This window comes from Lagenorhynchus albirostris, chromosome 13, assembly GCF_949774975.1.
Source record: "Lagenorhynchus albirostris chromosome 13, mLagAlb1.1, whole genome shotgun sequence".
Taxonomy (NCBI): domain Eukaryota; kingdom Metazoa; phylum Chordata; class Mammalia; order Artiodactyla; family Delphinidae; genus Lagenorhynchus; species Lagenorhynchus albirostris.
In genome coordinates this window covers 31,291,053-31,314,584 of record NC_083107.1, presented here as the reverse complement: position 1 = coordinate 31,314,584, position 23,532 = coordinate 31,291,053, and the positions used below count along the sequence as shown (strand labels likewise).

The window sequence follows — 23,532 nt, the reverse complement described above, 5'->3', positions numbered from 1 at the left end:
GGAGCACAGGCTCCGGACGCGCAGGCTCAGCGGCCATGGCTCACGGGCCCAGCCGCTCTGCGGCATGTGGGATCCTCCCGGACCGGGGCACGAACCCGTGTCTCCTGCATCGGCAGGTGCACTCTCAACCACTGCGCCACCAGGGAAGCCCCAGAATAATTTTTTAAGCTACAGAATGGGACAATTCCACAAGGACAAAGTTCAGGCTGTCAGGACAAGGAATGGGGTTTGGAGCAGGTCACTTTGGTTCTCTTCAGCCTCCCACACTCCTAACTTTGGTCCCTGAGAAAAAGTGCAACATTCAGAATCTTCAGTGAAACGGAAATAAACTGAGTTAGCGCTTGTTTGTCTCTGTAGCAATCTAACCTTCCCTGAATGAGTGGGTATGTGGTTTTGATTCCTTTGTTTTCTTTCCCTGGTTCCTTTATTCCCACTCCATCACCTGTTCACTCTGGGCAGGTGGCTAATGGGTCAGCTTAGTTTATAGAATGGTTTTAAATTTAGCCAGGTTCACTTACATATGTAGCCAATTGTTTGTATGTCTTTCCAAGGCTTAGGATGGAGCTTGGATACTGGACCCCAAGGACGCTTGCAGGGACAATCTGACTCATTAATGGAAAGCTGAGTACCAGCAGAAAGGGGAGACCTCAGCCTAACGACATCTCCCCAGAGGAATTCCCAGGAGTGTTGCTCAAGGCTTCACCTGGCCAGATGGGGGTCGACATGGGGGTCATGGATGAGAATGCCACAAACACCTCAACCAACTATTTTTCTCTGCTTGACCCCCACGGAACCCAAGCTGCTTTCTTCCCATTCAACTTCAGCTATGGCGACTATGATATGCCCTTGGACGAAGATGAGGATGTGACCAATTCCCGGACCTTCTTTGCTGCCAAAATTGTCATTGGCATGGCGCTGGTGGGCATCATGCTGGTTTGTGGTATTGGCAACTTCATCTTCATCGCGGCCCTGGCCCGCTACAAGAAGCTGCGCAACCTCACCAATCTGCTCATCGCCAACCTGGCCATCTCTGATTTCTTGGTGGCCGTCGTCTGCTGCCCCTTCGAGATGGACTACTACGTGGTACGCCAGCTCTCCTGGGAGCACGGCCACGTGCTGTGCGCCTCTGTCAACTACCTGCGCACTGTCTCTCTCTACGTCTCCACCAACGCCCTGCTGGCCATTGCCATCGACAGGTGAGTGAGGGGTGGGGACAATGAAGGAAGGGGCAGTTGTGATTGATGAGAGGTATCTGTATTCCCCAGAGCTGTGGATGTATGGGGGCCCAAAGGTGACCCATTTATTGAACAGGGAAAAGAGTTCTAGTTTTCCAGTGGTAAGCAGGCAGGAGGTAGTGGAGCCCCCTAGAGCTGGGCAGCAGGAAGGCTTTTGATCCCTCTGTTATGGACATGCTCCTAGATGTTGTATCTGTCCGAGGTCTAGAGGTAGGCAGCTCCCAGGAGGTGTGGAGGGACAAGTTTAAGTTTCAGGCAGTTACCTCTTGAGTCAACTTGGAAATCTTGAGGGAGGTTTCTATCTCATCAAGACATCCTCTACCGAAACGTGATGCCCCTACAAACACCGGTTGATTTTTTTATTGTTATGATGATTTTTTAAAATTTTATTTTATATTGGGTATAGTTGATTAACAATGTTAACACCGGTTGATGTTAAATAACGTTGAGGGATTTGTTGTAAAAAACAAACAAAACAAAACAAAAAGGAGACCTATGCTTACTTACTCTGTTTTGGTTGTTGTAGTAATCAGCCGGCTGCTTTTCATACATTAGTGTACAACAGTACAGAAGAGCTGTTTCTAGTGATGAAAAATAAAATCAGTAAGAGCAGCCCATGTAAATCTTTCCTATGTTATCTTTAGGCTTTTCATTTAGTATAATCTCCTGTGCTAATGGGCCAGAGTAGTTTTTGTTCCCTTGGAACAATTGTGCAGGCTTCTATGCCCAAAGTTGGACTCTTGTTACAAAACACCTTGTTGCAGCCCAGAGACGTTTACCCTGAGGGTCTAATCGGGCCTCTGTGTACTTGGATCTGCACAGCCCGTCTCTCTCTCTTAACCCAGAGAGCCTGAAGCACAGATGGTCTCCGTGTCCCATGGCCTCAGGGCTCTGGTGGCATTCAGCTCCCTCCCCCCTCAATCAGGACACCCCAGGACAGTGTTCCCGGGAGGAACACAGCAAATAGAGCCCGATTTCTGAAGCCATCAGTGGGATGACCAGGGGTAGAGTACCTAGACATAGACCACTCCCAAGGGCAGAGGGTTGAAAAGGAGCCTGGCCTTAAAACCTAGGAGGATATTGGAATTAGCACATTAAATAGCCCTCGGTTTGTCACCCATAGAAGGTGTCCAGAGGTGTCATCCCTGCGCAAGGCTTGGCCAAGCTCTTCCACATGAGTCACGAAGCCCCCATGGTGTTCTGTCCACCCAGGAACGGACCCTGGGTGAATCTGTAGAAGGAACAGGAGGGACAGTTAAGCAGAGTATCTGCCCCCCAAGTTCCCTTCACAGCTGTCGAGGAAGATCTCCAAGGACCTTGTCTCTGAACTTTTCTGAAAGTGCCACCATCCCTCTTAGCACATGAACAGGACAAAACATATGGGGTTATTTCCTGAAGTTTCACGCTGGCAAGACAGTTTTTCACAGAAGGTGCTCTCAGCCACTGAAAGTGGGGTAGGTAGGTGGGCCCCTGCTCCCTGGGTGAGACCCGTTTTACCATGGATGGGGGCTACTCGTAGAAAGAGGTAACACTGCAGGAAGAAATGGCTTCAAGGGGAATGGGAGCCAGGACAAAATCAGGGCATTGGGCTATTCTGAACATGTAAGAGGTAATATCTATGTCAATCAATCCACCTCCATCCACTGAACTCTTTCAAACTCATATTCGCCTTTCATATGAAACTCAGCTTGTCTGAAATATTGCAGGCATTTCTCTTACGGTGGGTATGTTAATCGGGAACGTGCTTTGCATCGGCTATGGTTTAGAGTGGGGCTGTGATTGGAAACTTGACCCCAGACACTGGGTTTGACTTCGTTAGTTTTAGGCAACTAATTTTTGTCTTGATATTAAAAATATGGCCACAGTTATAAAAAATCTTTATTTTTGTTTAATGAAATTTCTGTAGGAAAAGTGTGAGCAGTTGGTCTGCCTGGGCTTAAATTCCTACTGCCCCACTTATTAGCTGCAGGGCCTTGTGTGTGTTAGTTGACCCTTCTCTGCCTCAATTTTCTCATGTATAAAATGGGAATAATTAGAAAACCTAATGTATTGGGTTGCTTTGAGGATGAAATGAAATAATACATGGAATTGTTTAGAACAATGCTTAAAACAGAGTAAGCACTTAATAAACGGCAGATGTTATGCTTTTAAATTAACCCTTAAAGGAACAACAACAACAAAACCAGATAAACTAATGACTATTTCCGATTGGCTAACCTCTTTGCTTTCGTGACAGTGATTGTTTTTGTGATGTGATTAAAGAAATAATGATACAAAGTTTCTAAGAAACACAGCTCTCAAGATATAGTAGAACAGAACTATTTATCTCCCACCCGTTCTCTGTTTCTACTATTGATTCTATGGTTCTCCCAGGCATCTAAGCTCAAAAGTTCCCTCTGTCCTGGCTGCTCTCTCCCTTTCTCCAGCATTCACTTAATTCCCAGGCCCTGACAATCCCCTCCCACACCCGGCCCAACCTCCCCACTGCTCACCCAGAGCTGAATTATCACAGTCTCCTCTTGGTCTTCTTGCGGCCAGTGTCTCTCAGCTCCGCCCCTCTGCCAACCCTACTCCCTCACAATCCATCCTAAGCATTCATTCATTCACATAATGCTTTTTTTTTTTTTTTTTTTTTTTGCGGGACGCGGGCCTCTCACTGCTGTGGCCTCTCCCGTTGCGGAGCACAGGCTCCGGACGCGCAGGCTCAGCGGCCATGGCTCACGGGCCCAGCCACTCCGTGTCATGTGGGATTTTCCCGGACCGGGGCACGAACCCGCATCCCCTGCATCGGCAGGCGGACTCTCAACCACTGCGCCACCAGGGAAGCCCCAACACACAATGCATTTTTATAGAGCGACTACAAAGTTACAAATACTATTTCAAGCACTGGTGATACGATGGTGAATAAGCAAAAAAGCTCCTTGTGCTGATGGAGCTTGATGGAGAGAGAACAGTCAGGCAAGCAACCAAAGAAGGTAATTTCAGAGCATGAGAAATACTCTGAGCAAAAACAAATAAACATAACCTATAATGGAAAAGAATCCGAAAAGCAAATACATATATGTATAACTGAATCACTTTGCTGTACACCTGAAACTAATACAGCATTGTAAATTAACTCTTCTTCAATAAAACAAACAAACACGCAAGCAAACACTGAGAGTGACCAAGGGTGGGAGACGCTCTAAGTGGGAATCAGGAAAAGTGTCTCTGAGAAGATATTTGAACAGACCTCTGAATGATGGGGGAAAAAAACTGGCCTTGTAAAGACTGGGAAAGAGCATTCCAGACAAAGAGAATTCTAAGTGCAAAGGTTTCGAGACTGGAGCAAACCTGAGTGTTCTAGGAATAGCAAGAAGGGTCCCATGGCCCAGGGGAAGAAAGGAAGACTGCAGCCAAATTAATCTTCTGCCTCATACACACCCCCCTCTCCTGCTCAAAAGACCTCTAACGACGCCACTGTATACAAAATATGGCTGGAATCTTTTCATCTGCTTTTCCACCATTTTATTATCAAGCTCCAGACTACCTGCCCATCTCATGCTGGGTAAACACATTGATGTCCTGTTTTCCAAAAACGGTTGCGATCTTTTTGAGAACTGTCACCATGGCTTATGACATTTCTGTTCATCCAGTGCTAGGTACTTGCCGAAGGTGAAGTCTTACTAAGATCCTAGGTGCCCAGAATTCACAGACAGCAAAAGGTTATAAAAGAAGTAAGGCATGGGGCTTCCCTGGTGGCGCAGTGGTTGAGAGTCCGCCTGCCGATGCAGGGGACGCGGGTTTGTGCCCCGGTCCGGGAAGATCCCACATGCCGCGGAGCGGCTGGGCCCGTGAGCCATGGCTGCTGAGCCTGTGCGTCCGGAGCCTGTGCTCCGCAACGGGAGAGGCCACAGCAGTGAGAGGCCCACGTACTGCAAAAAAAAAAAAAAAAAAAAAGAAGTAAGGCATGATCCCTGCTCTTGGGAAGCTTACCATCCAGAGTGCGGGGGGAGGGGTGAGAACTAACACAGGAAAGTTAGGGGATAAGTAAAGGGTCAGTTTGAAATGAAATTTAGAGAAGGGGGAGATTGTGGCGTAACAGAATAATCAGAGGAGGCTTCATGCAGGAGACAGACTTTTCACTGGCTTTCAACAAATGGCAATCAGCAAGGAGAAGAAAGGATTGCCAAGAGGGTAGGTAGAACTGTGTTTGCAAAAGCCGAGAGGTGAGAGTGCTTGAGGTGAGAGTGAGGTCCGGGGAGCGGGGGCGGGGACGGGGGACAGGGCAAGGAATGTAAAAGAGTAGAGATCAGAAAGAATAGGGTCCTGTTCTAGAACATCACAAAATCTAGGCACAGGGAGTCAGACCTGAGGGTAGCAGGGAACTGCAAAAGATCCTCAGAGGACTCTGTCCCCTCAGGTCTGGGTTTCTTCTTTGATGTGGAGACAACTGCACTGCCCTCGGGGTATATCTTTTGGATCTCAGGCACGTGGGGCACTGGGGTCCCTCCTTTTTTTTATGAGGAATCCAGGGGAAGCTGGCCAGTCTGCCTGCCTGTTGGCAGCTCTCTTGTACTGTCTGGATGAGGCAGCTAAGGCATGAAGGACAGCACTCAGCCTTAGGAAGCCCTCATGCTTCCTGGTGAGCTTATTGGTTGGGGCTGGTTGGCCCAAAAAGCAGGTTGTACATTTGCTACCCATCCCATGAGCCGCCTAGTAGCTACTGTGACCGCCACTTCCGTGATTAGAACTGGGGCTGAGTCCTGGGGCAGAGAGGGGGCTCAAATGCTCTTTGCTTAATCACCCCCAGCCCACTGACATCACGCAGTTAGTGGCTGGACATTTCTTTGTCCAGCAGCCTTCATTCTTTGTTCTCTGGGAAATGCTGACTCTTAAAGTGGATCTGGACCTGAACCACTGTAGTGGTAGACACGCTACAATGCCAAGTGCATACTCCTAAGGAAAGTAGTTGCCAATCGCCTGACTCCTTTTTGGAACGTCAATAGGTTGAAACTGACTATGATGAAAAGAACGGAGGGGCTGCCAGGATGCCAGAAGGGCAGGAGGAAGGGATATTGCTTGCTCTGGTTTGAAAAGGAAGGAACAATTGGCGTATTGGCGAGCCCACTGGATTTGGAGCAAGATCCGGATGGGTCTGCGTCATGGTTCTGTCGATTACTAGCTGCGTGGCTTTTGACACGTTATTTAACTTCTTCAGACCTCAGTTTGCTCTTCTGTAAGGTGGGCATGTTTGCTCCCTTACCTAGTCAAATGAGTTGGGGTTATCTAATGAGAATGTGGATTTGAAAACGCTCTGTAAATTCTAAGTTGCTTTACAAAGTCAAGCAACTATTACTAATAATGGAGTTCTGAGCCTAGCATACCCAAGGCTGGTGGCAATCCTTGAAACCGTTTTCTGCAATTTGCCTATTGGTTAATGTATTTGGAAGACCTCTTGCACAGCATCTGGTGCTAACTTTGGGGATGGAGGTGGGGTGATGTCAGGATGAGCTAACTATCTGATGGGCAATCACAGATTAATTTTGATGTGAAGATTAGTAAATCCAATAAAATAGGTCCAATAAAATAGAAAGTAGCATAGAACTTGCAAATGCAGGATTTGCCAGTAACAGGTGAAAGAAAATTGCTTGCTGTACAGAATAGCTCTAAAAATACATTTTAGGATACTAAGAGTTTTTTCTTGTACATTAATAACCTATTGTTTATGTGCAGTGTCTCAGTGGAGCTTCACAGTATCTCTTTGAGCCTGGTAAGGCACTTGATAGTCCCATGTCACAGATGAGGAAATTGAGTCCTCAGGGCTAAGAAATGAAAAATTCGCATAGCAAGTTTGTGGCAAAGCTGGGAGTAGATTCTTGGTCTTCTAGATCAGCATTCTCCCCTACGTGTTCATTGGAAAAACACTCTGAGTTTGAAAATATCATAAAGACTTGGGAAATTACTCGTGGGAAAAGAAGGAATAGAATCATAGAGTGAACGTTCATATAGCAAGCAGTTATGAATACAGAAATATTCTTTGAGAGAGTAATCAACAGAACACGGTGGGGTAGATAGAGAGGGAGAGAGCTGGTGAGAACAAAAGCTCTAAACTCTTAGTTTTCGTTATGGTTCAGAGAAGGTTTGGTGCCCTCCATACAGCAAGAGTGGTGTGGTCTTCATGTGCACGGACAAAAGCATTGCCAACACCCTGCAGACATTCCCATTTCACCCTCAGCATCCACCCTGGGAGACTGGCGAGTGCCAGGGATTGTTGCTGGTGGTGGAGCATGAAAGGCAGCCAGATGGGCGACCAGAGGGTGGACCCAACCCATCCAACTTCATCTAACAGCTGGTAGCTACAAGACAGCAGAAGTCTTGTGCCACTGAACTCTCCATATGACACTCAGTGGGGTTGGCTGTCTCTGTTGTGGGAAGGACAGAAACAGCAGGAATATGACAAAAAAAAAAAAAAAAAAGAATGACCCTCCTCTTCCAGTCAAAATCCCAAGTAAGATGACCTCAAAGGGATCGGCTGCGAAGGGAACAGAATTGTTTGGCTTTCCTTCAGGCCTCCGTCACGGTTGCCCTTGGCTTTCCCAGGGATGAGCTGTGGACACGTGAGGATGTGTTTATTTCCAGCGTTGATTAGTCATTCCCTCCCACTTCACTTGCCATCTTTCTCCTTCTCCTGCTTCCACCCCCTGCCACACACAGAACGTCTTCCAGGAAACCAGAGCTCTCTGTCTAAGTATGTGCACTCTCTCTGGGAAGGAGGCTTTCATACTGCACGAATGACTCACATCCCCCGGAAAATGCTCTCTCTTGTTTTCTGGACAACTGTGGTAATAGCAGTGTGGTTTTAAGGGAAAGAACAAATGCAATATCTTTTACTGTCTGTTGCTTTGTGGTTCAAAAAACAAGTTCGTGTATATTCTCAATTGATTTTCACATCAACCATGTGAGATAGGGTTAAATGTTTTCTATCGAGAGTCCTGTGGTATTTGACCTTGAGAAAGTCACTCATCTCTCACTAAGCTCCATTTTTCAACCTGAAAAATAAGATAAATGGTCACATGCTTTTCCTCCAACTTTGCATGCAGAGCAATGTTTTTAAAAATGTGGAATGAAGGCAAAGCATTTCTATCAGAGAGGGCAAATCCTCCCAACAACTCTGGAATTATCAGGTCCTTTTAGCTCTAAGCTGTGGGGTAATTAGGATGAATGGCCCTGAAAACAGGAAGGACCTGGGAACAGTGCCAGGCTAGAAACCGATAGGAGATGTTATTACTACATTTAATAATAATAGTTACCATTTATTGAGTATATACCGTGTTTTAAACTGTGCCAGAAATTGTGTCTATATTGGCACATTTAATCTTTAAAAACAAACAAACACAAAAACTTTTGCAGATAAGGAAATTGAGATTCAGAGAGATTAAACATAACTTGCCTGTCCTGGGCATATATCCAGACAAAACTCTAATTCGAAAAGATACATGCACCCCTGTGTTCACAGTAGCACTATTCACAATAGCCAAGACATGGAAACAACCTAAATGTCCATTGACAGATGAATGGATAAAGAAGATGTGGTCTGTATATACAATGGAATATTACTCAGCCATAAAAAATGAAATAATGCCATTTGCAGCAACATGGATGGACCTAGAGATTATCATAGAAAGTGACTATGTAAGAGAAAGACAAATACCATATGATATCACTTATATGTAGAATCTAAAATATGACACAAATGAGCTTATCTATGAAACAGAAACAGAAGAGACTCACTGATATAGACAACAGACTTGTGTCTGCCAAGGGGTGGGTGGCGGGGTGTGGAAAGGATGGATTGGGAGTTTGGGGTTAGCAGATGGAAGCTTTTACATATAGAATGGATAAACGACAAGGTCCTACTGTATACCATAGGGAGCTATATTCAATATCCTGGAATAAACCATAATGTAAAGAATATGAAAAAGAATATATATATACATATATACATATATATATATATATATAAAACTGAATCACTTTGCTGTGCAGCAGAAATTAACACAACATTGTAAATCAACTATACTTCAATTAAAAAATAAATAAAAACTTGCCTGAGGTTGCACAGCTAGTAAGAGGTGTAGCTGGAGCTGGCATTCAAGTCTGCCTTTCCTGGAAGCCCACATTAACACTGCTCTTTCCCTCCACACCTACCATTTGTGACTCAATGTTGCAAAAATAACATCATCCTCCAGCACTTCCTTACCACAGTGGTTGATCCCATTTGTGTCCTTGTCCTAGATATCTGGCCATTGTCCACCCGCTGAGACCCCGCATGAAGTATCAAACAGCCACTGGCTTGATTGCCTTGGTGTGGATGGTGTCCATCCTCATTGCCATACCGTCAGCCTACTTCACCACTGAAACGGTCCTCCTCGTTGTCAAGAGCCAGGAGAAGATCTTCTGCGGCCAGATCTGGCCAGTGGACCAGCAGATCTACTACAAGTCATACTTCCTCTTCATCTTCAGCATTGAATTCGTGGGCCCGGTGGTCACCATGACCCTGTGCTATGCCAGGATCTCCCGGGAACTCTGGTTCAAGGCTGTCCCTGGTTTCCAGACTGAGCAGATCCGGAAGCGGCTGCGCTGCCGCCGGAAGACGGTCCTGGTGCTCATGTGCATCCTCACCGCCTACGTGCTGTGCTGGGCGCCCTTCTACGGCTTTACCATTGTGCGTGACTTCTTCCCCACCGTGTTTGTGAAGGAGAAGCACTACCTCACGGCCTTCTATGTGGTTGAGTGCATCGCCATGAGCAACAGCATGGTCAACACCGTGTGCTTTGTGACCGTCAAGAACAACACCATCAAGTACTTCAAGAAGATCATGCTGCTCCACTGGAAGGCTTCTTACAGCGGGAGTAAGTCCAGTGGGGACCTTGACCTCAAAACCACGGGCGTGCCTGCCACTGAAGAGGTGGACTGCATCATACTGAAATAACCCCAGGACAGGACCTTTGGGACCCTGAGCTTAGGTACACGCTATCAACCAAGAACACTTGGTGTGTTGCATAGGGCAAAGCAAATGGACAAATATGTCAACGCTGTGTTCAGGGAGCTCAGAATCTCTAAAACGGGTGTGATTAGACACCATCACCAGTGGCTGACATTCATTGAACATCTAGTTTGTGCAAAGAGTAGGCACTGGTGAAACCTATATATGTTGATGATATTTAATAGGCAAAAAGAAGTAACGATAAAACCAAGAAAAATGTTGGGAGATAGCCTGGAATAATGGGGTTTCCAGAAGGGAGCCTAAGTAGGCATCTAAGACTGTGGTACATGTGTCTGTAGGGTGAGGGTCTCTCTGGACCATCTAAGTTACTCATCAGACACTGATGTAGCCCATCTCTGGGATTGTTCCTAGGCTTGAGTTCACTCCTAACATTTGCAGGGCTGGGGCAAGAACACAAAGCAGGCTTCTGGCTCTTTCTGCAACTTTCTCTTCTCATCCTTGGTCCTGATTCTCACCCTGGGCACCCAGGAAAGAAAAGAACATACAAATGGTTGGTGGGGGGGACCCAACAATGAGATTCAGTGACTCTACAGGCTTACTGAGGGCTCGTCCCTCTTTCTAATCCACCTCCTTTGTTTGGTGTTTTGAATTTTGAATTTGGAAATTTGGGATCAGAATATCTGATCCAGCCTTGGCTCCATCACCTGTGTGGGCCTGGGTAAAGCCTCTTGGTGGGGACAAAGATGATACCTGTGATGGCTACCAATGGGGTGGTTGTGAAGAGCCAATGAGATAATATATGGGAAAACTCTTTCAACCATGCAAGCAATCAAAAGAATGGACTAACAGCTGTGTGTAGAGCCCAGGAGAAGGAAGACTTGTCACCTTAGCTTACGTATCTAGAAACCTCACCATCTCCCCCTTTCATCATTCTTTGTGTGAATATTCCCTTGCTCCTCTCAGCAGTGCTATGTATGCATTATGTGCCTAATAGCATGATGGTACAACAAGGTAGTGAAATTTGGTGGCAGAATTATAGAAGGAGATGGTAGCTTGGTCTCCAGGCAGAAGATGAGCTCAGGGTTTTAGAAACTTCAGAATCAGAGCATCTTTGTGATCATGGAAGTGTCAACCATGCCTGTTCCTAACCAGTGTGAATCTGGGCTATGTGATACTTGTTTCATAGTCTGGTTTTATTTTCATGAGTGTGTATAGCTATAGAGCAGATTCGTCCTTTACTTCTTAAATAATTCTAGAGCAGTACATCTATAATGCTATTTAAGTGACATGTGTATGGTGTTTCCCCCTCCAAACATAGTCAACTCTTTATTGACAACAAAGTTTATTTTTCTAATAGTTACTCTATTTCCCTGGAAGACACATTTCAAAAACCTATTTATTTCTTCTTATTCATCATCCAGCAGACTTACCCTATGGTTTAACCGGAATACTCTCAGAGGATAAAAACTAATTAAAATATTAGCCTAAAGCCAACGTGCTTTGGAAGGTAATTCTTCTTATTTTTTTTTTTAATAAAATCGCAGATTGCATTCTAAAATTAGGAAAGTTAGTTTTTGGACTGAACAATAATAAAATGATATAATTTGTGGTCATGTTCATCTTTTCCATTAGGAATACTAAACGTGAGTTGACTGTATTAAATAGGAATTTTTTACATGTGACAACCAAACCTCTTTCTGATTTTCAGCCTAAAATATCAAATTTTCACTTGTTTGCCTGTCTATAATATTTCTAGATATTGTGTCTGTTCGTGATTGTACAGTGAATGAAAGTGTTGTTATCAAGTGAAATAAAACAATCTCTCTATATAATCATTGACCATAGTGTTCCTGTAATATCTGCTCTCCCCCATCCTTTTCCAAGTTACAGTGTGATGGTTTTCTGAGTGAGCACTGAATAGATGCTGATTCCATGATCATACGAATTCTGAGAATAATATTTCACGTTCTTCTTGCCTACAAACTTCTCTCCATCCTAAAGAGATTTAAGTGATTTATATTTTCTTCCTATAAGTCTGCTTTGGTAAAACCGTAGCATTTGAGTGCCAAGACTGGAAATCTGAGGACCGCTTTATGCCTGTTACATTAACTAAAGCTAAACCTTTGAGCAAGCTCAATGTCTGCACGTGGAAAGTGAGCCAGGAGATGAACCTAGGGTACCACGCCTCTTTCAGATTAGTGGCTGATTCATTGACTTGAGCGGTGGACTGGCCAGCCAATGGCTTCCCCCCAAAGTGGTGGAAAACCCAACAAGGTGGCACTTGTGCTTATGTATTTCTTTTCTGTTCTCTAATGCATGCAAAGGGATATGCACATTGTCCAGTACAGAAGAATAAAAACATTATTTTATAAAATCAAACCATCTCCTGAACTAAAGTAAAAGAGAAGGGCAGGTTTTGAACAAAGCTTTGGGAGGTTTTGCCTAATGAGTGAGTATACGTTTAAAAAATAATTTCTTAAATCAAAGACATTATGGGAATGGCAATCACCACAGCAAGCCCTCAAGTGTGAAACAAGTTCCACGCTCATTGTGGAAAAGAATGCTGAAGGATTTGTGAGACTGACAGAAAATTATGAACACGCGTCCTGTTTCTTGAAAACTGTGATAAATGTTGGAATGTGTCCACGAGAGAATGAGTCCAGCTCTCCTTCCTAGAGTGTGAGAATATCAAATTCCAATCATTCATATTACAGGTAATGAAACTGAAGCCCAGAGAGGGGAAGAGAAGTTCAAGGTCACATATCTGGTCACTGTAAGAGCCAGGGTTATACCCCAAGGCTCAGTCCAGAGTTTTTCTACCACAGCATACGTGGGTGCAGGAGCATTAATCTTGGAAAGAGAAGGACCCTTTCCAAGAATCCTTGAGATGACTGTTCATCTCCAGTCTGACCCTTCTCTGGAGACCCTTAAAGAGTTTCGGAAACAGTCCTGGTTCCTTTGCAAGATAAGTTTCACTCATCCTACCACTGGGAACTCGTAGCACAGACATGGAGATCTGGAGGTTTTAGGGAAGAACTCCTAAAAAATGTTTACAGCTGCTCTTTCTTTAAATGCTTAGTTGGGGGTCCCTAGGAATATAAAAGAAAAGATAGCAGGCCCCTGTCCCTGAGGACAGCTGCCCTGCCCTAGAAAAGCAGAGGAGAGAGATAAAGAAAATAGACTTGGCTGGGTGTCCAGATGGAGGGCAGGCGTATGTGTTCAGAGTTCAGTGACATCAGAAGTGAAGGTGAGAGGTGAGGAGCTTTGCGAACAAGGTCGGACTTGAACAGGACAAGTGGGGTTAGAGAAGCAGAGGGCAAGCGCTCCACATGGGAAGAGAAATATTACCTTTACCTGCTTCGGGAAACCAAAATGGATTTTTGCCGGGGGGAAAAGGCTTCTCACCCAATGATACGATTGTCATCCCTGGAAGAGGTAACCAAACACTGAATAACACTCAGAGATGTAAGTAATATTGCAGCCTTATCTGAGAGTGAGTTCTGATGGAAGGAGGGGGAGGAGAGAAGGAGAGACAGAAAGTAGTCTTGGGAAGCTGGTCTGTATGATGGGGTGAGGAACGCATCTCATCATTAGGGGAAAATATTTAAAAAAAGATGCGGAGGAGGAAGTTGTTGAAAACACATTTGGCTGACTTTAATACCAACAGCGAGGGGCCTCCACAATATGTAGTGGGCTGAGCTGATCAGGTTACAGAGATTGTCTTGCACAGTCCTTACAAAAGCCCTCCAAGGCAGGGGGAGGGGTGGGGGCTCGTACGACTCATTTTACAGATGAGGAAACCGAGTCTCAGCTCAGAGTGCTGCTCAAAGTCATGCAAGGAATGAACAGTGTGCTGAGATTTGAACTGAAGAAGTTCCACTCTAGGGCTCAAGCTTGGGATCATTCTGCGCTGCAGCCTTTCAATGATTTTCCTAGGTCTTCCACGTGCTTGCTAGTAAATCAAATAAATGCCTGCCTCCTTCAGTCCAGTCATTAAGTGATAAATCGTCTCTTGAGTTAATTAGATTTTTCTCAAAACCTGAGAATGGCGCAAGTCCCACTTTTATTTTTCCTTCTCTGAGAAGTTTTATTCACCCTCAGCAGTTGACCCTGATGCAGAGTCCTTAACCTTTGAGTGTCATGGGCATCTAGTGAAATTCATGTTCATGAAAAACAATGTTTTCAAATGTATTAAATAAAATACATAGGGATGCCAAAGAAATCAATTACAGGGACACACGCTTATCAAAATATTTTAAAAGTTTATAGTACGATTGTATGAATATTTATATTAAATTTCTTTATGTAAAGCCAGCCAATGAATCTGCTTATCTGAATGTGTTTCTGCAGAAATTTAGAAAATGCTGGCAATAGGAAAGCCGTGTTACGAGCCTTAAAGACATTGAAGTCTTTAAGGTCCCTGAAAATGGCTACAAGACATTTTAATGGTGGGAAGCGTTTTCACGAGACGTGCTGATTTTTTTTAAAGCTTCATTATAACTAGTGCTAACAATTTAGTTGAGTTTCTAAATTTTAGTAAAATCACATATTTTTTTTTAGGACTATGGCAAAGAGTCTCAGGCCAAGGATGTCATCGAGGAGTACTTCAAATGCAAGAAATGATCAAATAAAAAAACTAGGCTCTTGTTCCTCAAAAAAAAAAAAAAAAAAATTTCTTTATGTAAAACCTTTATTTCAGGCCTTAAATTATAAGATTAAGATCAAGGCTAATAACTACCATAATTTTGAAGTAGTAATGAATGTGAGTGACATTTTGAGATCTCTTCCCAAACTACAATGTAGTATAAAATATCTGTCATTTCTCCTGGGGACAGTTTCAGGGACTGCTAATACTAGACTGGTTTGTCACCTATGTCATAATAGCAGGAAATGCTAAAGTTTAGTTACAGGTTAGTGAGAATAACAATGCATTTTTTTCCATCCGTGTTTATGGCCCCTGAACTGGTTAAGAACACCTGCCTGGAGGGAGGTGAAGAGAAGCACAGCCTGGAGTGGGCACTGGTAGAAATGGAGATGGCAGGAAGGAAGAGTCGCACACATGTGAATGGAATTAAAGCAACAGGCCTTTGTTGGGCACTTTTCTTATAAAGACACCTCTGGAGGCCTTGTGGTTCACACACTCTCTATCCTGTGCCTTCTCAGTGGCCCCAGCCCTCATCCATGTGGCAAAAATTCATCCAAGAAGCCAGAGATTGTCTCTCTCCTTATAACCTGGACACTCAGGACTCTTTCACACAATTATTTAATAATCATATATTGTCTTAGACTGTGATGTTACAAAATGAATAAGACACAATTCCAGGGCTTCTCTGGTGGCACAGTGGTTAAGAATCCCCCTGCCAATGCAGGGGACACGGGTTCGAGCCCTGGTCCAGGAAGATCCCACATGCCGCGGGGCAACTAAGCCCGTGCACCACAACTACTGAGCCCGCACGCCACGACTACTGAAGCCTGCGCACCTGGAGCCCATGCTCTGCAACAAGAGAAGCCACTGCAATGAGAAGTCTGCACACCGCAACGAAGAGTAACCCCCACTCACCACAACTAGAGAAAGCCTGCACACAGCAAAGAACATACAATGCAGTCAAAAATTAAAAAAAAAAAAAAGATACAATTCCAACTCTTGTCCCTTAATGATTGGTCTCAAGGAGACTGGGCATTTGGTTGCTGGAAATCACAAGGCAAATTTACTTACCAAGTCAAATGCTTTGCTTCTTTTCTTGTTTGTTACTTTCTGTTCTTATATTAATTATTTTGGTTCTGCTCTCCTCATTTTAATATTGTTGGCCCTTTCATATCTTCTTGAGTTGAGTATACATTTCTTTTATTTTTTCTTTTTTGTGTCTTGTAAGTGATTAAGGGAGTGAGTTTTTCTGAGTAGAGCTTTACTCTTGGTTGAAAGTGTAAAATATCTTTAGCTCTGAAATATTTTGTTTTATTTATTTCATTATGTTTGACAAATGTATTTCTTGGTTCAGGGTTTCCATATTCTCTTTATGTACTTAAGATTTCCAGCATTTGTTGTATTTTATTTCCTTTTGTTTACTGTGATATTTATTTCTTCCAGAGTAGACTATTCATCTCTCTTTTGCAGGATCTCTTCCTTTTTCTTCTCTTTTCCTCTTTCTTCCTTTCTTTTGTCCTTTGTTTTTTGCATAAATGTGCACTGTTGTCCTGTTTTTTCTTTTCATTTTACTCACCTTGGGCAGAACCAGCCCTACTGCCCGAATACCATATGGGTGAATTTCCCTTGATTCTATGCCCTCTCTGTTAGTTTCTTCCATCTGAGCTTCAACTAGATCATTTGTGCTCCATGTTCTGCTTTGCTGAGGATGGAAAGTAAGGACTATTTGTAGCCATGATTGGTGGGCTGGTTCTTTTTTCTATTATTTTATTTTATTAATTTATTTATTTTAAAAATAAATTTATTTATTTATTTTTGGCTGTGTTGGGTCTTCATTGCTGTGTGTGGGCTTTCTCTAGTTGTGGCGAGTGGGGGCTACTCTTCGTTGCAGTGCATGGGCTTCTCATTGCAGTGGCTTCTCTTGTTGTGGAGCACAGGCTCCAGGCACATGGGCTTCAGTAGTTGTGGCACTTGGGCTCAGTAGTTGTGGCTTGCAGGCTCTAGAGCGCAGGCTCAGTGGTTGTGGTGCACGGGCTTAGTTGCTCCACGGCATGTAGGATCTTCCTGGACCAGAGATTGAACCCATGTCCCCTGCGTTGGCAGGTGGATTCTTAACCACTGTGCCATAAGAGAGGTCCTCTATTGTTTTATTTAAAGTCTTATCCTGGGATCCACTCTTGCTAGACAGGTGCCCATCCTTCCCTTGGATTTTGGATTGTTCCCTCAACTCAGGGAGAGCTATTGAACTTCACTTTCTTCAATGATAATCTGCCCTAAATTAATTATTCCCAATTTCATCTGATTTTTTTCCCCATCTACTTCTCTTCTTCCTCTCCCAGTCATTCGGTGGGAAAATCAAGAGAACTTGAAGGCTTTCTTGCTGGATATTTCTTCTTTGCTTCTCTGACTCCTCTCTCTAGCCTGTTCTAGAACCCAAGAGACTGACTTTTGGATTAGACCATCGATAAACCATATACTGTGTTTTCCCTAGCTTCTTGTTGGATTGTCAATGGCAGGCACAAACAGACGGTCAGAGGATAAAACAGAGTGGAGACGGGGATTTATTCAGTTGACTCCCAACTTTCCAGATGTCAGGGACCACCTTGATAGCTGTTGGTCCCCTTGGGTACTGCTCCTCCCCTTTTCCTTTAGGCCTAGGGGAGACCCTGGCTGCCTTTGCTGCTGGCCTTAGGGAGCTCACTACCCCTGGTTGGTTCTTCTTAGCCCTGTCTGTACCATTACAAGCCTGTGCTTTATTAAGGACAAGCTCCCCTCCCCAACCCCCTTCTTCCTGATAATTCCCTAGCTGATAGAGCATCAACCACAGCACTATGAATTCTAGTAGAAGAAGGGGATCGTGCATATCTCCTACGGATCACCCACCCCGTAAGAGGCAAAAACAAGTTCTTGTCTGACTTTTAATTTTCTCTTTCCATTTTGCTAAGTCACTTTTTGTTCTTGGATATATTAACCTGGGGTGATCATTCTGCAATCCTCTCCTGACTTCTTCCCAGTTGGTGAAAAACAAAATGGTGAATCCTGGCAGTTTTCCTCATTTCTGCTATGTCATCATACATAGTAGTGGGAAAAGGCTTTTAACCCATAAAGGAATTTTTAGTTTGTTTCTCTAAGATGTCTGCCTCCCACACCCAGTATGTGCTTCCTTCACAGTGGGGCATATTTGTATGATTCTTCAAAATTTCATCTACTCGCCTTGTTCATGGTACCACTTTTAAAGGATACACTATATATATATATATATATATATATATATATATATATACACACACACACATATATATACATACATATATATGTATGAGGTTGTGATATATATCATTAGGTTTATGATCCTATGTCTCCTTTACCATATTTCCCTAAAAGTCCTTTGTATGTGTCAAAGAGTACTATAGAAAGATTAATATGTTGGAAGGATTTTTTTCAGAAGAACTAGAACAAGATAGATCATTAGAAGGGAGTAAAAATACAAAAGAAGAGATGGATGGAGTGAAGGTCTTAAAGTGTTACTGGAGACAAGGAAGGAGGAGCCGGAAGGGATGATACTGATGTTTTGAGGTTGGGTGCCTGGAAATTCAGGAGCAGGAACTGATTTAAGGGGGCAGATAAGAAGTTAGATATATTGATTTTGAGGTACTGATAAAATATTTAGCTATATCCAGCAAGAATTAGATATATTGATTTTGAGGTACTGATAAAATATTTAGCTATATCCAGCAAGCTGTTAGGAATATTGGGGAGGAATTTAGGAGATAATCGGAAGTTAGATAGATGTGGCTACCATTCACACTGAACTATCACAAAGGATCGGTTTGTCAAATTAGACTCACAAATTAGAGCTCTTTTTCAGTATCAAGGTTTACTAACAATCTCAAGTCTCAAGAAATCCAGAGGCTTAGGTAAAGGAGGGATTTTCTAGGACAATTTGGTGGCTACCTAAGTCCTTTCTTCCCATATCAGACCTAGTCTTTGCCCCCAAATAAAATATGAGGTCTCTAAATGAGATTTGTGGGTCACCTCACTGGGTGGGGGATATTTAAATTCTGAAATAACTCTTTTTTTTTTAAACACAGATCATCACAGAGATTTTCTGACTTTTTTAGAGGTCATGACTCATAAATGCACAGACTCTAGTTTTATTTAACATAAGTAATCCTGAAACAGTGATATCCTGCTAAGAGAATTTTACTGATAAGGACTCTTTTCACATAAAATCACTAATTGATTCCAGAAGATCCAGTGATCAACAGGTTTACAAGGAGGTTAGACTGGGCCACCTGCCTTTGCACCTTGGGAGCATCCTTCTGATAATAGGGAGAGAAATGGACCACAGACCAGCTGGCTTAACACCTTCCTAGCCTCACACAAACTTGCAGTTGAAGTCTTTGAAATGGATGAAGTTGAAAGTGCAGAATATAGAGAGAAAAGTAGAATGAATGTTGAGAAATAAAAAAAGGAAAAAACCAGGAATGAAAAGGGAGAGAGATAGAGAATATTCAGAGAAGAAGAATGAATTTAGTGTGACTGGAAATTTTAGCTTCCTTCAACTCACCAATATCTTCTTTTTCCTTAGTAAGGGAACCAAATTTTTATTTCAGAGTAAAGACTCTATTTCCCAGACTCCCTCACTGTTAAGGATGAGTGGGTGACCAGTAAAACCTAGAAGGAAAGATATGAAAGTATAGAACTTATTTCCCTACAAAGGGGGAAAATGTCTTCCTCTTTCCCTTTCAAAATTCTATTGTTTAGAATGAGATGTGATGGCTCCAGCAGCCATCTTGGGCAATGAAAATAAGGCTTGCACTATAGGCATGGTGGACCAGGAGCTGAAAAGGTAATGGGCCCATAGTAACTCTGTGGTGTCCATTCCAACACTGGACTATCTCTACACTTCTCCTAAGTGAGGTAAACGTAAACTGCCCTCTGATTTAAGTCACTGATTTAAGTCCTTAAGGAGGTCTATTCCTACTTAACTTTGCCTCCAGACGGGCTCAGTATCAGCTAGCTCTGATTACATTTTGTCTTCCAATGCCCATCTTCTCAATGGAGGTTACATTGTCAAACTACATGAACTGGATTTCAACATTCTCCAGCGTATTAGTACTTTAATAAAAACAGAATCTGAACAATTCTAATGTAATCTGAACCACACATACAAGGAAAAATTTTCACCTGACCTCAAGGTGCATCCTCTTTACCATAGGCAAGCTTTTCTTTTTAAGAGTAAGAATTGCTTAAATGTTCTTTTTGGCTACTATGATATGGAATATAGTAGTAGTAGTAGTAATAATAATATACTATACTATTAGTTCTAGCCAATCAATGTCTCTGTGACTCTATTAAACACTTTACAAGCATGATTTTATTTAACCCACATAACCCAATGAGATGGGTGGTAATATTGTTGCTGAGGGTCATTTGTCCTGTGGTCAGACTATGGTTCAAAACCAAGCTGGTTTGGTTTCAGCATATGAAGTCACTAGGATGCATTATCTTGTAAACTTGTAAGGTCTCTTCCACCTTTGTATTTAAAACTACAAGGCCAAGGATTGGAAGGGATACCTCTGAATAATATTGAGATGACACTACCCTATCTGGTCTTCCCTTTTTTCCCCTCTATGTCTACCTTTGTATGGAGGAGTGTCTGAGGACAAGGACTCCACCTTTTAGCTGCATTGTAATGAGAATTCTATCTAAACGCACAAAGGTTTTGAGTTTTTGTCCTCGACTCTAAAGCCAAAAGACAACAGACAGGGAAGGTGTATCCAGTGTCCAATGGAGCTGTCAGCTTCTCTACACTGCTAATTAGAAAAGATTTCAAACTGGCCACCAAGATGGGATCTCTGAGGCTGTGGATAGAAAAGAATTGAGCACCCATGATTCTGTTTCAAACTTGGGCTCTCTGAATTATTTATACCAGAAAGCTAAAATTAAGAGATATTTGTTTTTATTGGAAATTAAACTTGCAGAAACCCAGGTTTAGAACAGTTCTCAGCATGAGGCATTAAAATGTATGTCTCTAGGATTTCCCTGGTGATGCAGTGGTCAAGAATCTGCCTGCCAATGCAGGGGACACGGGTTCGAGTCCTGGTCCAGGAAGATCCCACATGCTGCAGAGCAACTAGGCCCATGTGCCACAACTACTGAAGCCTGCGCACCGCAATGAAGAGTAGCCCCCACTCACCATAACTAGAGAAAGCCCATGCGCAGCAACAAAGACCCAGTGCAGCCAAAAATAAAGAAATAAAATAAAACAAACAAACAAACAAAAAATAAAATGTATGCCTCTAGCTCTGACCTTTTTATTTAGGAAGTGGGCTGACCAAAATCTTCTGTGAACTTCAAGGAAGAGCAGTTTGAGCATCAATAATTAATACACAGCCTAATGAGTACATTTTTTTTCTAATAGCATTGAAAAAATATGGGACAAAGAAGGTCATCTTCATCTGAACATACACAGAAATTTATAGAAGCCTTGAATTAGAATAGGTATTTTAATTTTAGTGTGATTATTTTTGGATTCCCCCAAGAAAAAAATGTCTATAGACTCTTAAAATGGCAGTTTGTAAAGCAAGCCGTACCTCGTTCTAGGTGTACCTCCGGACATGTAAAAGAACTTTTGGACCCCAAGGGGGAGGTCAGGTTTTCAGATAAAATGTCCTCAAGAGTCAGTCAGTATATGCATGGCAACCTATCGCCAAACCGAATAGGTACACCCCTCCCCAAGTTGTTAGAGTGCTGTGACATCACATTTGCTTAATGTAATTGTCATTACATTGTCACCTGTCCATAACAGCGGGAAGTCCTGATGTGTGACTCCCTTTCTAAGTATTACTGAGGCTCCCCAAGGAAGCTCTAGTTATCACAAATTTCTTCTTCTTTTTTTTTTTGCGGTATGCGGGCCTCTCACTGCTGCGGCCCCTCCCGTTGCAGAGCACAGGCTCCGGACGCACAGACCCAGAAGCCATGGCTCACGGGCCCAGCCGCTCCGCGGCATGTGGAATCCTCCCGGACTGGGGCACGAACCCGCGCCCCCTGCATCGGCAGGCAGACTCCCAACCACTGCGCCACCAGGGAAGCCCACAAATTTCTTCTTGATTGTTGCTCATCACTTCAGCCAGGCATCTCACGTCCACAGTCTGCATCAACAGTTGCTCAAGTCTGTAGGCTGTGCCCGTGCACAAGGGGGCTCCAGATGGCCTGTATGTTGCAGTGGCTTGTCTGCCTCTCCCAAAGTCTTTCAACATCAGAGAGAGAGGAACGTCCTCACTCCTCCATGCATTTCCTCCACGCAAGGCTACATGCATTTCCTTTGGCAGAATTTTCTCATCTCTCACCCAGTAGTTTATTAATATTTCTCAAAATCTGAGTTTTTCAGTCTTTAATGCTTGGGAGTTACCGGTAGTCCACCTTGTGACTTGTGCCAGGAAGCCTAATTCCTTTCATCCAGAGGGAGGTAAGGAGCAGTTGGCCCTTATATGTGGTCTTGAAACTGTGATTTTCAGTTAGTAAACCCTTGGGGAAAATATACACACACCTCTACTAAAAATGAACACCTATTTTTAGGGATTGTTCACAGTCCACACTTGGGGTGTGTCTGTTGTTGCGGGAGAAGATCACTTTTGGTCGTAAGGACACAGTCTTACCAATGATATATCGAATTACATTATGAAAACCAAATTTATCTCAGTCTGAAGCATCAACAGTCAGGTAATGGTGTCTTCTCCATGAATAATGAACAAGGAGTGGGTATTCTATATACTATACATATATAGTGCTGCATGGCCGTTAGCAGAACTGATACCATCTTGGGCCCTCACAGATTCTCCTGTCCTTTTGCCCTCTTACCCAGGACTGTACTGTGCAGTAAGTCACAGCCTTGTGGTCAAGGGCTTTGTAGTTAAATGATATTGTTTAATCATTAGATCAGGTGGCCTCTCTACCCTGTTCATGCCCAAACAATGATGAAAACCTTCACTGACATATTCCCAGCACCCACGAGGTTAGCTACCCATTCGCTAATTTTTATTTAGGAATACACTTCCTATTTCCAAGCACCTACCCCCATCTCCTGGGTTAACTATAATATTGTCCCCACGGCCCCTTAGTGGTGCGGAGTGCAGCTGCAAATGCTTCCGGATTGCTGTCTGCTGGATTCCAACCCCACCCTATGTGTAAGTTACTCTATAAGAAATGAATCCATTGATTACGTGGAGCTGCCTTCCTCGTTCTTTGCTCTCAATATGTCTTCTCAGTTTGATGGGCAATTTTCATTCCCTCCATCCTCTGATGAGTATATATAATTTACTTTATATATTGTGATAGGCGGAATAATGGCCCCAAAGATATCCAGGTCTGAATACCTGGAGCCTGTGAATACTTTATATAGCAGAAGGGACCTTGCAGAAGTGACTTAGTCAAGGACTGTGAGATAAGGCGGTAATCCTGGATTATTCAGGTGGGCCCTAATGTAACCACAAGTGTCCTTATAAGTGGGAAGCAGAGGGAGAAAAGGTGGTGCTGTGACCATGGAAGCTGAGATTGGAGTCACGTGCTTTGGAGCTGGGGTAGGGGGTCACAAGCCAAGGCCACCAGAAGCTGAAAAATTCGAGGAAATAGATTCTCCTCTAGAGTCAGCCCTGCCG

At 43.4% G+C, this 23,532-nt stretch overlaps 1 protein-coding gene and 1 non-coding gene across 2 annotated transcripts; both read left to right on the top strand.

Annotated features, from left to right (window-relative positions):
* The first annotated feature begins 675 nt into the window (after positions 1-675).
* On the top strand, positions 676-12,003 carry PROKR1 (prokineticin receptor 1). The gene is made up of 2 exons (XM_060168659.1): positions 676-1,196; positions 9,513-12,003. The coding sequence occupies exons 1-2, from the start codon at positions 712-714 to the stop codon at positions 10,207-10,209; spliced, it is 1,182 nt and encodes a 393-aa protein (XP_060024642.1). The 5' UTR covers positions 676-711; the 3' UTR covers positions 10,210-12,003.
* Positions 12,004-14,532: 2,529 nt separating this feature from the next.
* Positions 14,533-14,662, top strand: LOC132531997 (small nucleolar RNA SNORA33). The gene has a single exon (XR_009544260.1). It is a non-coding gene; the product is annotated as a small nucleolar RNA SNORA33 (small nucleolar RNA).
* Positions 14,663-23,532: the final 8,870 nt, after the last annotated feature.

Excerpts from the sequence above, each read along its gene's own strand:
- PROKR1 (XM_060168659.1), top strand. The coding sequence starts at position 712 with ATGGGGGTCGACATGGGGGTCATGGATGAGAATGCCACAAACACCTCA. Across the intron at positions 1,197-9,512 it reads CTGGCCATTGCCATCGACAG|ATATCTGGCCATTGTCCACC; the intron begins GTGAGTGAGGGG and ends TCCTTGTCCTAG.